The following is a 17,703-nucleotide window of genomic DNA, read 5'->3' as shown; positions in this document are numbered from 1 at the left end:
AAAAGTGTTCTTTTCCGCGCGACTAAGGAATTAAAATTGATCTAGTTTGAAAAACTGTACCCCCCTCTAATACAAAAACAAACCGCATTCAGTTTTTCTGTCCGCAAGCGGAATTTCTGTGTTGACATTTCTGCTGCTATGAATTTGCGTTACCCTATCAAATTAACTTAGATGTAAGTGCTACCGGCAACTTCAGCTCATGTGTCTTTTTTTGCGACCCATTATTACTAAAATTTTAACTTCACTACCATTAGCATACTACACTCATTTTTATTTACCCTCGGTTGTGAGTTTAGTTAGGCCACTAGCAATAAATATTTTGCTAATGCTTAGAGCAAAAGGAAAAGGAAGTAAAGGCTAGAGCCTCACCGTATAGCCCACTACATGTAATACCCTCCCCTCCCCTGACAGATATCATGGCACAAACATTAAGAAAAAAGAATCCCGTTGCGTTTTAGATAATCCTCAGTTCGGAGGTATAGAAAAGGTCGGTAAACTAAGAGAAACGCAAATAAATAATCTCTGCAGCTTCAATTCCAATGCGTTTCTTCTGTAGCCTCTGCACAAAGAGAATGAAAAGCAGGCATCCCCTTTTTAAAAACCATTACTTTGGTTCAACTACACGGCTGCAATTCTGATAGCCTGACCGCCAGGAAGATAAATTTTAATCAGAAAAATCGAGTTAATTGGAATACTCGAACTGTTCCTGACCATGGGTACTCAATGGATATTGAAAATTATTGCGTCTTTCGGTTCCTCTTGACAGGAATCAGTGTTTGGCATTATTCATCTCTGAAATCATGTGCGCATGCTTCAGTTAAAAAGGACGTTCGTCGGACCGGCGTCTGTCGAAGTCGTGACTCACCCGCGGCAGGCACAAACCCGCTGTTTTTTTATAGTATGAAGAGGTGCTTTACTCATGTTTGTAAACTGACAGGCTTTATTAGTAACAATCAAATCCAGTGCTGATAAAATAGACGGTTAATGATTTTGAAAGTTGATTTCATTGGTAAGAACTCCAAACTGTGCTGTCAAGTCTGTTTTATTGTGCCATACAGCTCACTTTAAGATTTCGAAGTATAACAACAGAGGCTGCGCTCGCACTCTGACTCAGACCTGTCTGTAGAACATATTCCAATACGTGTTTTTCGAGAGTCAAATGTTATCTTCCCTAAGCTTGCTTCAGCATCATTTGATGCTTTGGCAGATGATAGGGTTTAACATTCCAGCACATCGTACATAATCGTGATGTTTGTCAGTTCAGTTAAACAAACTAAAATCTCAACTGTCGCGTGACTTCAAATCGATCGCAGATCTGAGTAATTTACCGCTATTCTCTGTTAAAGCGAAACGTGTTCTTTTCGTGACTAAGGAATTAAAAGTGATCTAGTTTGAAAAACTGTACCCCTCTCTAGTACAAAAACAAACTGCATTTTTCTGTTGGCAATCGGAATTTCTGTGTTGACATTTCTGCTATGAATTTGCGTTACCCTTTCAAATTAATTTAGATGTGAGTACTACCGGTAACTTCAGGTCACGGTCTATTTTTGCCATCCGTTATTACTAAAATTTTAACTTCACTACGCATTAGCATACTACACTCACTTTTATTTACCCTCGGTTGTGAGGTTAGTTAGGCCACTAGCAATAAATATTTTGCTAATGCTCCGAGCAAAAAGAAAAGGAAGTAAAGGCTTGAGCCTCGCCGTATAGCCCACTACATGTAATACCCTCCCCTCCCCTGACAGATATCATGGCACAAACATTAAGAAAAAACAATCCCGTTGCGTTTTAGATCATCCTCAGTTCGGAAGTATAGAAAAGGTTGGTAAACTAAAAGAAATGCAAATAAATAATCTCTGCAGCTTCAATTCCAATGCGTCTCTTCTGCAGCCTCTGCACAAAGAGAATGAAAAGCAGGCATCCTCTTTTAAAAACCATTACTTTGGTTCAACTACACGGCTGCAATTCTGATAGCCTGTCCGCCAGGAAAATATATTTTAATCAGAAAAATCGAGTTAATTGGAATATTCGAACTGTTCCTGACCATGGGTACTCAATGGATATTAAAAATTATTGCCTCTTTCGGTTCCTCTTGACAGGAATACGTGTTGACATTATTCATCTCTGAAATCATGTGCGCATGCTTTAGTTAAAAAGGACGTTCGTACGGACCGGCGTATGTTGAAATCGTGACTCACCCGCGGCAGGCACAAACCCACTTTTTTTTTTTTTTACAGTATGAAGAGGTGCTTTACTCATGTTTGTGAAGCACAGGCTTTATTAGTAATAATCAAATCCAGTGTTGATAAAATAGACGGTTAATGATTTTGAAAGGTGAAAGTTGTTTCCATCGGTAAGGTCCAAACTGTGCTGTCAAGTCTGCTTTTTTGTGTCATGCAGCAGCTCACTTAAAAATTTCGAGGTATAACTACAGAACGCTGCGCTCGCACTCTGACTCAGACCTGTCTGTAGAACATATTCCAATACGTGTTTTTCGAGAGTCAAATGTTATCTTCCCTAAGCTTGCTTCAGCATCATTTGATGCTATGGCAGAAGATAGGGTTTAACATTCCAGCGCATCGTACATAATCGTGATGTTTGTTCAGTTAAACGAACTAAAATCTCAACTGTCGCGTGACTTCAAATCGATCACATATCTGAATAATTTAACCCTATTCTCTGTTAAAGCGAAAAGTGTTCTTTTCCGCGCGACTAAGGAATTAAAAGTGATCTAGTTTGAAGAGCTGTACCCCTCTCTAATACAAAAACAAACCGCATTTTTCTGTCGGGAAGCGGAATTTCTGTGTTGAAATTTCTGCTATGAATTTGCGTCACCCTTTCAAATCAACTTAGATGTATTAAAGTGCTACCGGAAACTTTAGGTCACGATCTATTTTTGCCATCCGTTATTACTAAAATTTTAACTTCACTACGCATTAGCATACTACACTCACTTTTATTTACCCTCGGTTGTGAGGTTAGTTAGGCCACTAGCAATAAATATTTTGCTAATGCTCCGAGCACTTCGAGCAAAAAGAAAAGGAAGTAAAGGTATCCCTTTTATCCCTTTCGGCTAGAGCCTCACCGTATAGCCCACTACATGAAATACCCGCCCCTCCCCTGACAGATATCATGGCACAAACATTAAAAAAAAACCAATCCCGTTGCGTTTTAGATAATCGTCAGTTCGGAGGTATAGAAAAGGTCGGTAAACTAAGAGAAACGCAAATAAATAATCTCTGCAGCTTCAATTCCAATGCGTCTCTTCTGCAGCCTCTGCACAAAGAGAATGAAAAGCAAGCATCCCCTTTTAAAAACCATTACTTTGGTTCAACTACACGGCTGCAATTCTGATAGCCTGACCGCCAGGAAGATAAATTTTAATCAGAAAAATCGAGTTAATTGGAATATTCGAACTGTTCCTGACCATGGGTACTCAATGGATATTGAAAATTATTGCCTCTTTCGGTTCCTCTTGACAGGAATACGTGTTGGCATTATTCATCTCTGAAATCATGTGCGCATGCTTCAGTTCAAAAGGACGTTCGTAGGACCGGCGTCTGTCGAAATCGTGACTCACCTGCGGCAGGCACAAACCCGCTGTTTTTTTATATAGTATGAAGAGGTGCTTTACTCACGTTTGTAAAGCACAGGCTTTTTTAAGTAATAATAAAATCTAGTGTTGATAAAATAGACGGTTAATGATTTTGAAAGTTTTTTTCGTTGGTAAGATCCAAACTGTGCTTTCAAGTCTGTTTTATTGTGCCATGCAGCAGCTGACTTAAAAATTTCGAAGTATAACTGCAGAGGCTGCGCTCGCACTCTGACTCAGACCTGTCTGTAGAACATATTCCAATACGTGTTTTTCGAGAGTCAAATGTTATCTTCCCTAAGCTTGCTTCAGCATCATTTGATGCTTTGGCAGATGATAGGGTTTAACATTTCAGCGCATCGTACAAAATCGTGATGTTTGTCCAGTTAAACAAACTAAATTCTCAACTATCGCGTGACTGAGTAATTTAACCCTATTCTCTGTTAAAGCGAATTCAAAAGTGTTCTTTTCCGCGCGACTAATTAAGGAATTAAAAGTGATCTAGTTTGAAGAGCTGTACCCCTCTCTAATATAAAAACAAACCGCATTTTTCTCTTGGCAAGCGGAATTTCTGTGTTGACATTTCTGCTGAATGAATGAATTTGAATTACCCTTTCAAATTAACTTAGATGTAAGTGCTACCGGTAACTTCAGCTCATGTGTATCTTTTTTTGCGACCCATTATTACTAAAATTTTAACTTCACTACCATTAGCATACTACACTCATTTTTATTTACCCTCGGTTGTGAGGTTAGTATAGGCCACTAGCAATAAATATTTTGCTAATGCTCCGAGCACTTCGAACAAAAAGAAAAGGAAGTAAAGGTATCCCTTTTATCCCTTTCGGCTAGAGCCTCACCGTATAGCCCACGACATGAAATACCCTCCCCTCCCCTGACAGATGTCATGGCACAAACATTAAAAAAAAAAAAAGAATCCCGTTGCGTTTAAGATAATCGTCAGTTCGGAGGTATAGAAAAGGTCGGTAAACTAAGAGAAATGTAAATAAATGATCTCTGCAGCTTCAATTTCAACTGAATGCGTCTTTTCTGCAGCCTCTGCACAAAGAGAATGAAAAGCAGGCATCCTCTTTTAAAGATCATTACTTTGGTTCAACTACTCGGCTGCAATTCTGATAGCCTGATCGCCAGGAAGATATATTTTAATCAGAAAATCGAGTTAATTGGAATATTCGAACTGTTCCTGACCATGGGTACTCAATGGATATTGAAAATTATTGCCTCTTTCGGTTCCTCTTGACAGGAATACGTGTTGACATTATTCATCTCTGAAATCATGTGCGCATGCTTCAGTTCAAAAGGACGTTCGTAGGACCGGCGTCTGTCGAAATCGTGACTCACCTGCGGCAAGCACAAACCCGCTGTTTTTTTATATAGTATGAAGAGGTGCTTTACTCACGTTTGTAAAGCACAGGCTTTTTAAGTAATAATCAAATCCAGTGTTGATAAAATAGACGGTTAATGATTTTGAAAGTTTTTTTTGTTGGTAAGGTCCAAACTGTGCAGTCAAGTCTGCTTTACTGTGCCATACAGCTCACTTTAAGATTTCGAAGTATAACAACAGAGGCTGCGCTTGCACTCTGACTCAGACCTGTCTGTAGAACATATTCCAATACGTGTTTTTCGAGAGTCAAATGTTATCTTCCCTAAGCTTGCTTCAGCATCATTTGATGCTTTGGCAGATGATAGGGTTTAACATTCCAGCACATCGTACATAATCGTGATGTTTGTCAGTTCAGTTAAACAAACTAAAATCTCAACTGTCGCGTGACTTCAAATCGATCACAGATCTGAGTAATTTAACGCCATTCTCTGTTAAAGCGAAACGTGTTCTTTTCGTGACTAAGGAATTAAAAGTGATCTAGTTTGAAAAACTGTACCCCTCTCTAATACAAAAACAAACTGCATTTTTCTGTCGGCAAGCGGAATTTCTGTGTTCACATTTCTGCTATGAATTCAGTTGCGTTACCCTTTCAAATTAACTTAGATGTAAGTGCTACCGGTAACTTCAGGTCACGGTCTATTTTTGCCATCCGTTATTACTAAAATTTGAACTTCACTACCATTAGCACACTACGCTCACTTTTATTTACCCTCGGTTGTGATGTTAGTTAGGCCACTAGCAATAAATATTTTGCTAATGCTCCGAGCAAAAAGAAAAGGAAGTAAAGGTATCCCTTCTATCCCTTTCGGCTAGAGCCTCACCGTATAGCCCACTACATGAAATACCCTCCCCTCCCCTGACAGATATCATGGCACAAACATCAAGAAAAACAATCCCGTCGACTGGTTGAACAGTTGGCTACATATCGATACATCATGTAGCCTGCCATTAAATAACTGTGAACTGAATTGAACTGAACTTTATTTAACGTGGAAAAATATGCGTTTAGCTTTATTGTTCAGTTCAAAAACTGCACCAGCTAGTTTACAGGCATGCCGCGACAAAAATGTGACTGTGCGGAGGCTGTGGCTATGTATTTTTACGAGTCTATAAGGTGGGATGGGCCAGTAATATTTCATTATTGGCCTAATAGCCCGTTCACATGTATAGCGGTCGAAACACAAATTAAGTTCAGGTCAAGTTTATTTATTTACCACACAAATAATAATTCAGTAAACTAATGCTGAGCACACTGAAAAGAAAAGTGGTGAGGGAGTCCAAAAAGAAACCATAGGGCTTATAATTGACATTGGGCTTTCTCATAAAAGCTGGGACCCACGAATTTCAGCCTGAGACTGGTTTGAATTAAGAGACACGTCCCTTGCTCTCGCTGTTTGTCTAAAATTACGCTTGTCCTTTCCTGTCCCTGTTCTGTTCATTAGACTCGGTGCTTTGGTATTATACCACTGATGAACAATTTTTCAGTCAGGTAGCGTGTGATCTTTATTTCAACTTATCCCTAGCTGACGGGAATATTTTGTCCTAAAAGGGAGAACCCCCCCCCCCCCTCCCAAAATGCCTACTGGTTTTGATGTTTCAGTGATCAAGGATTTTGGCTCATCACGACCACGGAAAAAGAACTGAGACATTCGACTATCTGCATCAGCGACAAGTGATGTTGTTTTCGCGCTAAACGTGAGGCATGCACAGCTGAGGGATGTTTGAGGGCGTAAACAACACGTGTTAGAATGGGAAAGCTTGCGTCAACGCAATCATTATAAAAGGGACTCCTCAACTTACTCTGAAGTCATAAACCCAAGGTGTGTGTCAGAGTCCTTTGTCAAACTGAACATTTTCGGTTGTTGAGATGATTTCAACTGCATCGCTTTCCGCGCTTTTAGCCGTTGCCACGGTGCTTTCAATTGTGGCAATTTCCCATTCTGAACCAGCAATTCAAGAACTTCGCTTGGATAGTTACTCGGAGGAGCGAGTTGAAGGCTGCTTCATCTATAATCAGACCCTTGGCGTTTGCTTTGATGTCGGTAAAGGTTTTATGAAGATAACGAAGGCCACAGGAGAGGAAATCGCATTCTATCAGAAACTCGGCAAACATGAGTTTTTCTATCAAATTTTGGATCAAGCTTTTGTCGGGTGAGTCTGGTTAATATTGTATATTTCTTGGTGGATTTCAATGTCATGTGATATTAAAACTGACGAAAAGTTTTCCATAAAATTTCACAACGTTTACCAGAACTATGCGTTGCCAATCCTCCCCCACCTCCCCCTCCCCCCGGCGACCTCTGAACATTAGGCTATTTTGAAAACAAACCGGCAAATGCCCCACGGCGGGAACAAACGAGCTGTGGAAATGTCCCACGGCAAAGCTACAAAAAAATTAATTTCTTAGTTTCTGAGATTCATTGCTGGCTAGCAACCTTCCCTCTAGTCTGACGTCATTCATACTTTGTTTTTCACTGTTGCCAGGCAACATTGCGGACACCTTCAACGATATATCTGAGCTGATTTTCAAAAAGGTGGCTACAGAAATTGAGCACATTTTGAGACTTTCTAAGCTGAAGGAATATGCTAGTCATTAACAATACTCCAGTTACGGTTCATCACAAGAAAGTAAGGTCAGGAAATACTATGCAAGAAAAAAGAGGGGCTTTTCTTTGGAATTATAGTGACATTGACATCCGAGTGAAATGAAACATGACCTGTGATCCGACTAAACAAGTGTGACATGGCAATTATTAACGGCGCCAACGCATCGTTAATCTCACCCAAAACCCGGTCTTTTAGCGCTCAAGTCTAGCTTTCTACAACAGAATCGGCTTAATCGGAGCAAGACAGCGTTTTCAATTGATTTTTCGTCTTCAGTCTAGATCCATGACACAATCCGAATCACGTCAAGCAAACATCTGGAAATTATTTATGACATGGAGACCGGAAATCCGACCCAAAATCGCACTTCTTGACTAATCGATCACTAGCCTAACAACGCTACAGTTATAAAGGCGAAAAATAATAGAACAGCTTTTCAAACTCACGCTTCTTGAAGAGAAAATCCTTGCCCATTCTTGCTAGTGTTTTCCATATCAGCTTCAGTCCCGGATGTAGAAATCAACATTTGAAAAGGGAAGGGTTAGCGCCCTTTTCCACCACAAAAATATACTAAGTCTTTGGCTGGGTAAACAATTCGCGAAAATTTCACGTTGCCCGATCGAACTCATCCCTAAGACCTACTTTTTAAAGCCAAAGACTGTCACCTCCTCAAGCAAAGCCCACAATATACGAGCCTTTAATAGTCCAAGCCCGAGTAACTGAAAATTACCCGTTTAGCTTAAACGAGGACTACTGGTAGCAAGCATATTAGACGAGGCAGGAACTGCACTCGTAAGACTTTTCCCTCACTAGACTTAATAATGTCCTCAGGAAAACTTTGCTTCAGGAAGCCAAACGAAACGCTAGGTCTAATGACTTAGCTCTGAGCTCAGAGCGCGCGCCGAATTCAAAGCCAAATCGTTGAGCGGTTTTAAAAAAAACGTTTGAGAGAGAGTGGGGCTAGGTTAACAAACCAGGGAGCGGGGGGGGGGGGGGGGGGGAGAAATATTTTGATTTTATAAATATTTGCTAATGACCATTGTAATCTATTTACTTACTAATGTGAAATTCACTAGGAAACGCTAAAAAACATACTAAAAATCCCCCATAAATAAATAAAATAAATAAATATCTTAAGAAAAGTTAACAAAAACGTCAATTTCTAGCCTGCGTAGCAGTCGTTTCCGTTTCCTTCAAGCCGAGCGGGGCAAGCGCGGGAGGGCATTGGGCAAAAAGGAGCAAAAAAAAGTAGGAGCGGGGAAGGAAAGGAAACGCCTGCCGCTGAGCCCAGACATTTTACCGAACGCCGTTCGTCAGCGAACGGGAGGCAATGATGTATTACCATTGGTCACTCGTCTGTCAATCAAACTCATAGACCAAAACGACATCCGGTAAACCGTTTATCAAAGATGAAAATACTGGCCGAGGTGGAAAAGAACTCTCTCGAGTGTCCTTTCGATTTCGAGTTTGCTTTGCTTTGGAAACGACTAAACTACTTTCGCAGGGAGATACGTTAATTCAGTTGAAACTGGAGCAAAGGACTGCTTTAAGAGCGAATGTCGATTAACATCAAGCAAAATCAAGAATTCTCGGTCACGCTCAAAATATAGTTTCCTTTGCGCTTTGGTTTGTTGGTAGGTATTATCGTCTCAACAAACATGGTGTCATTCGTTTTCGAAATCCCGCCGGAATTTTTAAAAATTTAAGAAAATTTGTTCTGGCTGTCGGCGGTCTCAAAGACACGACAACATATTGGAAGCAAAATTGGCTGGTCTGAAAGCATGTTTCGCATACGAACAAAGAAATTTTTATTCAAATTTTGTGGTCATAAATAGGTTGAGGAGGCCTCAAGTAACTACTTTGTAGGAAAATTTCAGTTCTAACCACGGTCTGAAAAGGAAGTTTTCGATATTTAGAACGACTTTGTATTTCACGCTACCCGAAATACAATTTTATCCTGGAAACGCGAGGAAGTATTTAGCCATGTGGGACAAGCCCATTCTGTCTGTAATTCCAGCTGTAAGCAAATGAGTTGATATTCTAAAACATTAGTAAAATTCGTCTTGGGTAATTTTATTAACGCTTTGTTCGAGCGACGAAAAGTTCGAGAAAATCTTCTAAAAAACTGCAACTTGAAGTAAACAAGTTGCCCGCCGCGATTCTGTTTTCCGGCGCTGCGATTTACCAGAAGTTAAAAATGATTGGTTCTCATGTGACATTTGACGTGACAGTGTAGGCCCCAAGGGAGCGAAGCCATTTGGGGGCGTTCGGTAAAATGTCTGGGCTCAGCGGCAGGCGTTGCCTTTCCTTCCCCGCCCCTCCCCCCCCCCCCCCCGCTCCTACTTTTTTTGCTCCTTTTTGCCCAATGCCCTCCCGCGCTTGCCCCGCTTGGCTTGAAGGAAACGGAAACGACTGCTACGCAGGCTAGTCAATTTCTGTAGCCACCTTCTGGAAAATCAGCTCAGATATATAAATACATCTTTCGCTCGAATTCGCGCGGCTTAGCTCCGTTCGGGCCTTCGCTCGTCCCCACAAATTTATTAACCTCGCTTAGCGAGGAATGATGCAAATACGTAAAAATACGGAAATAAAGGGAGGGGGGGTCATCAATGAAATATTGAATTAAGAGGGGGGGATACTTGCCATTTTTAGACCTGAGGAGGGAGGGCCTGGCAAAAATTTTCATCTATCAAAATATTTTTCCCTCCCCTCCTTACATAAATAATGACCGGTCCCTTAGAATACAGTGTCCCGACAATTTACACATAGCAAGGGTTCAAAGCACAGCTGCACGGTTGTACATGTGTTGTTGCGTCAAATCTACACATTCTCAAACTTCTCTCAAACCATATCACGCCTAATCCGGGAATCAAACCCACAACGAAACTGTGCTTTGCTTTGCTATACCTGCTTCCCTTGTAATTAACTGCTAATAACAGGTGGCTTACTCTCTTGTTGTTCAGGAAAGGCCCATCAATGTTCTATGCACCAGACGAGGTTGTTAGAGATCCAGAGGCACTGCAAGCCTTCGTAAAGCACATCAAGTCCGAGAATGGGATGGCACAACGGGAAGAGTTGAAATCTCACTTTCAAGAAGCCATGAGCGAGTTGCGGCGAAACGTTCCAGAACTTCAACTGCTAGAGCTTGTGTCAGCAGCGTTGGGGAACAACTCCACAAGCCTGGAGATTCTTAAGCCATTCCACGCTTTATGCTTCTTTCTGTTAAAGCAGTCAGATGTAGAGATTCCATCCGAGCTTAGAGCTGAGCTTCACATGGAAGACGAGACCGCTGGCCAGCATGACCGAGAGAAGCGTTGCACGTCGCTGAGGAACGATCCGTATAGGAATGATTGCATGGGAATGTGCGGTAGGAAGTGTAGTTGCTGGTGGTGGGTTTGCAGAGACTGCTGTTGGAATCGTGGCTGTTACGAGCATGACCTTTGCTGTAGGCATGACTTTTTCAGCACGTATTGCCTCTTTCCTGTCGGCTTTTCCTGCTCTAGGTTCAGGGGTTACCCAAAATGCCTGTCAAGTTAACTTCTTGGCATGAAAGTAAACTGTGGTGCAAAAGATTTAGAACTAATACCCGGGGGGTGGGTGACTAAGGGGAAGGTGATGGTGGTCCTGCAACCACCCCCTTATATTTTCTGAAATGACATTTTGTTGACGCCAATTCAGACTTCACATTTCAGTCGCATCTAATGTAATCCAAACCAAAAAAAAAAAAGATTGAAAACGTACATTAAATCATCCCAATAGGGTCCAATAGGGTCCTTTGGAAATACTAGAATTCAGCTTGAATGCGAGGTCGAGAGGACACAAACAACTGAAATGAATAAACATGATTATTCAGTATCCTTTGTTTCTGTCCTCTAAGCCTCAATATAACATTGAATTTTAATATATTGAAAGAAGCCTATTACAGCACAAAACACTCACTAAAATAATTGCAACTATTATTCCGAATTGGATGGTAAATTAATTGGCCTAAAACTCGAACATTATGCACTGATTCTAATTGTTATCTTTGAATTAACTGTTTTCTCAGCGAATGAAATGCGAACTGTGACCCAAGAGAAAATGATGCCTCACCGCATTTCAGACAAAATATGTAATTTTCCTGTACATTAGCTTTTTCAGGCCTAGACTACAAGCGGTCCCTTTATGGATAGTCGAAAGGGTGCGCGAGACTGGAGCGAGGAGAAATAAATGAGAATAGACCATCAAGAAAGGGACTGCTTGCAGTCTATTTCAGGCCTGGCCCCTGAAGATTTTTTAGCCATTTTCAGACCTGGTTTCCCGTTTCTGTAAACTCCTTACGCGTTTTTCAGACTTTTAGTCCAAAGTGGTTAACATTTAAACTCTATTTTCAGGCCAAAACGGCTCAAAAGCCATAGTCTTTGGCGCCATATATACCTTTAAAGCTAATATATGGGAGTACCCCCTCCCCCCTACCCTCGAGCTTTAGCTACAGTGTGCTGGATTGATGAATATATGTTGAAATTTAATTTAAACTGAATTACGAAATAGCGTAGACATTAGGAACCCAGAGAGTTGAGCATTTCACGATTTAGCGTTTAAAAATAACGGAGTCGATTGGTATAGTATAAAAAGGAGGATTTTTAATCCTCAGCTTCGCTTCATTTAGCTTCTCCTACAGTCTGACAGCATTTAACTTATAAAAGGGGGACTCAACGGTTCGTTTTGGTGGAATATTTGCTCGGAGCCCATCATCCTCTTCGAAAACTTGGTTTAAGTTGTGCTTGTGAAGAAAAACTGGACTTTTATCTTAGCGAGAGGTCACCTCACACTATTTTAATTTCAGAACAATGAAAAATTAATTCCTTTTGTTTCCAGAGGGGCAAATACGTCGTTAAGAGCTAGAAAAGGTCAGCTAGCCACTTTCGTTAGTAAATTCTGAAAATGAGGTTCCATTCCCTAAAATTCTAGGCGATTTGAATTTTCAGCTAATGAATTCGAACAGATGGAACTTTAAAAGCTTACACAGTTTTCCTTTTAAATGACCATAAATTGACGCGGGAACTGTAATATAAACTACATTTCTCTATGTTGCTTTAATGTTCTCGTTGGATTCCCTTGCTTTGAGTCAGACAAGCTTAGTCATAAACGCTTTGAAGGGATTGTTCTGTAGGGATGGTTTTAAAGTGCGTACCGTGGCCACCTAACAAACTTTTTTTATAAATCAGCCAATCAGGATACGCAAATTTGATTAACGGTCACGCCTCCTTGCAAAGTCCAACAGGCAAGTGACGCAACAACGAATTATCGAAAACATGTCATTTTGTATTTTATGGATAACTTGTGAAAAAAAGGTTGTTGGGTGGCCACGGTAAGACGCGTCGCACTGTAATTATTATCAAACAAATCATGTTATGTAGTGTTTGGCATTTATCTGATTAATAGGCTGCTTGAGTTGTGAATACCGCGCCACTGATTAAGAAATAAAGGCATCTTTGATGACCAAACATTTTTTTGCACTGTATTTTATCAGAAGACAGTCAAAACTTGAATCTACTTTTTGAACGTTTTGCTATTGGTGAACAAAAGAATTATATAAAGAAAGGAAAACATACATTTTTATACTTCTTTCCCTCGTAACTTTCATCATAGTTCTCATTCTTCATATCACTCTCAATTGTAGTGGGAATTAGTTATTTGTCGACCTTCCCTCACGCAAAGAACAATTATTTCGCTAAGTTCTTTACGTTTTTGCAGGGATTGAGGGGAGGGGAGGGGAGGGGAGGGGAGAGTAGGGAGTTACTCATAACGTTTCTAGTACCTGGAGGTTCCCATTCGAGTGTCCTCACCCTTAAGTGTACCAATGAGCTTCCTTGTTAGACACTGTTCAACCTTTAAAGACAGCAAACATCAATGGCACCTTCAAAACTGTTTTAAAACCCATTTTGAGTGATCCATTTGCTTACAAAGGAAAAATCCTGTTCCTGAAAAACTACTCATTTCCCAAATCACCAGGAAAAACCCACGCCGATGTGAACTCGATCCGCTAGACTGAAAGATACCCTTCTCAATCAAATTCTCCACTTCCTGGATGTCAAAGATCTACTCTGTCAAATGTTTTACAGCCAGGCTAAGTCACGCATGACCAGTATTTTTGAGGCTGAAGTGAACTTTCAAATTCCTCTTTGAATGGAATCTTTAAGATTCCTCTGGAAATCTTTCGGAAAAAGACGCCTTATAAATACCTGAAAAAATAAGTCAAAATTCTTGGGAAATTTCTTGGGAAACAATTTGTTATTTTTGAAATACTTAATGCTGTAATGTAAAGAAAAATTAATAGCTTCAGTTCCGTCGAAAACGTAGAGAAATTTCTACGGGACCTCTGCTGAAATCTCGCTGGCGATGACATGTAAATTAATATTTCAAACCTCCATTGGTCACGCGTGTTGTAGATTGACTGAAGTGAATGAGACAGCCTGAACAATGTTGTCAAGTGACTTCGTATTCCATGTTTTAAATTCCTGCTTTTTTTTTCTCCGCTCTTTTTGTTGCATTAACATTCAAAGAAAACGTATCGCTTAAAATTTTACCCGATAATATCTTGCCTTTGGGGGCTTTGCTTATACTGGATCCACCATTTCATGTTTGGGCATAGTTGCTTTTACTTCCTTCAGCGCAAAGGGATCTTGATTTTACCTTGTTGTCGATGCAGGCTACGTTGTTGGGAATAATTTCCGCGTTCAGTATCTTGTTCCATGTGTGACGGAATGTATGTCCATTTTAAGCTTTAACTGAACGAGACTTTTATAGAATACAACAAAGTGCGTTTTCAAATGGATTGTATAATTTCCCTTTTTAAACTCCCCAATAGCCTCCTCAATTTTGGAAAAGTACTTATCGTATTAGAAGAAAAGGATCTTGAGATCCTTTTCGACGAGCACACCTCCCACCCTCCCCCCCCCCCCTCCCTTCTCCCCAGACCCTTAGGCTCGGTTATCACTCGAATTTACTTTGGTGAAAGTGTAACATTATTGAGGAAAACGTATTATTTCAAAATCCAGTGTTGGTCAATGAGAAAAGGGGAACTTGACCACATGAATCAGCAACAAGGGTATATTTTAAGCTGAAGGAAATAAAACTCAGAGAATTTGAATGTCAACAAACCATGACTCGTGGAATGAGGAAATTAAGCTGTTAGGGTAAAGACTATAAAAGGCACTCGAGATTAAGTTCTCGTTCATTATAGCTATTACGCTATACCGCGAGAACTTCACAGAGTTAAAGATGGCTTCTTCAACTTCTATCGTGTCAGTTTTTCTAGCTACAGTCACTCTGTTTTCAATTGTCGCAATTTCTGATTCTACGCCAGTAACGCAAGGACTTCGTTTGTTAAGTTATTCCGAGGAAGAAGTCAAAGGCTGTTATGAGTACAATCAGACTCTGGGAGTTTGCTTTGATGTGAAGAAGGGCTCCATGAAGATACAGAAAACCACAGGGGAAGTAATCGTGTATTACGAAGAACTTGGTCCAGGGATGTTCTTCTATCAAGTTTTGGAGCAGGCTTTTGTTGGGTGAGCAAAGATAATGCAGCAGAGCCCTGCTAACTCGAACTCCCCGCTAACTCGAAAAAAAAAAAAAAAAAAAAATCCCACGTCCCCTGGATTTGACCCCATATTTTAGTCATTTATTATCAGCTACCTCGAACTTCCTGCTAACTCGAAATGATTTACTTTCCCTTGCCACAAGTTGACCCAGATAAACACTCTATTTTAAAAACGTCGGTCGCAAAACCTTAAAATGTCAGAACATAGTTGATTGACATGTCAAAATCTTTACTCTTTATTCAGTGATAACGCGTGATTGTAACGGTACACCAGAGACGTCCTAAAATCTCAGCCTTTGTTTTGTCCTTGATATCTTCTTAAAATTTTGGCTAAAATCTCAAACCAAACGATCTTATCAAAAGAAACGAATTGTAGCATGATAGTGACTCGTGATTGTGAAAGAATTCCGGTTGGGGGGAGGGGGTGGGGGAGGGGGCACACCGTTTTCAGACTTTCAGACCAAAATGGTTAAAAGGTCTTACATTCTATACCTTTTTCAGACCAAAACTAAAAGGCTCAAAATTCATACCCATTGGCGCCGAGCATACCTATATAGCTCACTATAAGGGAGTACACCTCGGGAAAGATGATAAAAATCACGGTATTTTTTTAAATTATTAACAAAACGTACAGTAAAGTTCAACACCAACCTCGCTAACTTGAAGTACCTTTTGTCCCGATTCACAGAAACACCCCTACCATGTTTTACGTCCCTGACTACGTTCCGAAAGAGCCAGAATTGCTGAGAGCCTTTCTGAAGTTTATAAAGTCCAAAGAAGGAATGGAACAACGCGAAGCTCTAAAAACACACTTCCTAGAAGCCATGAGTGAGCTGCATGACATTCCAGAGGTTCAAATGCTGGAGCTTGTGTCAGCAGCGTTGGGTGACAACTCCACACGCCTGGAGATTCTCAAGCCATTCCACGCTTTGTGCTTCTTCCTGTTAAAGCAGTCAGATGTAGAGATTCCATCCGAGCTTAGAGCCGAGCCTGACAAGGAAGACGAGACCACTGACCAGCACCGAAAGAAGCGTTGCACTTCGATACAGAACGACCCGTATTCGAATAATTGCAGAGGAATGTGTGGTTTGAAGTGTTCGTGTTGGAGATGGGTTTGTGGCGACTGCTGTTGGAATCATGGCTGTTACGAACATGACCTGTGTTGTGCGCATAGCTGGTTCAGTACGTATTGCCTCTTACCATTCGGCTTCTCCTGCTCTGGGTACAGTGGTTACCCAAGATGCATCACTAGTATTTGGCCATGGAAGTAAGCAAGTAGTGCAAATGAAAAGATTTAGAACTGGTTCCCAGGGTTGGTGGAGTGGGGTGGAGAGGGTGTGATGGGGGAGCACTTCTTCAATATTCTCCTATGGTATTTTTTCCTGGTACTGTATGAGCCAAAACGTTTGTCAACTAGTTAAAGTTCACATCAACTGGAATTCGTTGATGAGCTTTAAGGTCTTGTACAGGGAACATCTATTAACCACAATTTTTAACACAATATAACACATAGACACTTTTTTGAAATTTTTTCCTGCGGCAGCTTGCTGCAAGTATTTTCGGATGAATAAAAACTTGTAATGTGTTACCGCAAATAAGCCGTTTTGTCCGCGCGCTATGTTACTTGATACTTAATTATGCCTCTTTAACGAAAATCGTTCCATGTAACATCACTTTCACTCAGTACCTTTTTATTTGCTTAGAGGTTGTTATGTGACATCACTCTGACTCTCCGAGTAGTAACTTAAAAGGCTGGTTTCATGTATGTAGACAGATAAAAACCGCCTAAAACGGTATTTTATTCATTTATCGATACAGTTTTGAAAAAATTATCCACGTGTGAAATTATATATATTTACACAGTATTTGGTAGAACACTAAAAAAGAGTGATATGTACGTAAAACCGTGCAAGTAAACTACTCTAAGTTTTACATTTTAATTTTTTCTTCCTAGTTATCTCGATTTTTAAATGATCGAGGCTCAGTATGCTGTGATTTAATCATAATTCGTGCAAGCTATTTTAGACAGAAAAGCGTAGACCACTTGCATTTTCGTTCTGGATAGAGGACCAGGAGAGCTTAAAGAGCGACGTGAACCACACGAAATTGGAGTGAGCAAGGAAAATTTAAAGAAAAAAACGAGAAGAGCCCAGCTCCCCCTCGGTTCGTCATGCAAGTGCTCCTCTTGTTCTTTCCCGGGCTCGAGTCATAACTCACCTGTCCAACTATTTAGAAGGGGACCAATCGCAGTCTAAGAAAAATAGAGTAAATTTAATTTTAAAAAAGAGATTGGTCAAAGTGGATCGAAGAAAAGGTCACTGAACTCAAACATTATTAGACATGAGAGAATGATTGTGGTCTACCGTACCTTAACTTCAATCACAAAACCTGACAATCGGGGATCTGTAAGACATGCTTGTAAGACAATTTGCTGACCAAACTGGTGCACAAATGATCATGTATGTAGAGTGAGATAGTATTCCGCATCATATGATTGAAATTAAACATTATTTTCTA

General features: G+C 40.4%; 2 protein-coding genes across 2 annotated transcripts; both read left to right on the top strand.

Moving 5' to 3' along the window:
* The first annotated feature begins 6,615 nt into the window (after positions 1 to 6,615).
* Positions 6,616 to 13,092, top strand: LOC146473229 (uncharacterized). Its single transcript, XM_085118457.1, has 2 exons — positions 6,616 to 7,151; positions 10,568 to 13,092. Exons 1-2 carry the CDS (start codon positions 6,868 to 6,870, stop codon positions 11,139 to 11,141), a joined length of 858 nt encoding a protein of 285 aa, XP_084974583.1. The 5' UTR covers positions 6,616 to 6,867; the 3' UTR covers positions 11,142 to 13,092.
* A 1,632-nt stretch (positions 13,093 to 14,724) lies between these two features.
* LOC146473228 (uncharacterized) lies at positions 14,725 to 17,703 on the top strand. The gene is made up of 2 exons (XM_085118474.1): positions 14,725 to 15,154; positions 15,875 to 17,703. Exons 1-2 carry the CDS (start codon positions 14,868 to 14,870, stop codon positions 16,455 to 16,457), a joined length of 870 nt encoding a protein of 289 aa, XP_084974600.1. The 5' UTR covers positions 14,725 to 14,867; the 3' UTR covers positions 16,458 to 17,703.

Source organism: Pavona decussata, unplaced genomic scaffold, assembly GCF_977016875.1.
Source record: "Pavona decussata unplaced genomic scaffold, jaPavDecu1.1 SCAFFOLD_94, whole genome shotgun sequence".
In the NCBI taxonomy this organism is placed as follows: Eukaryota; Metazoa; Cnidaria; class Anthozoa; order Scleractinia; family Agariciidae; genus Pavona; species Pavona decussata.
This window is presented reverse-complemented; position numbering and strand designations above follow the sequence as displayed.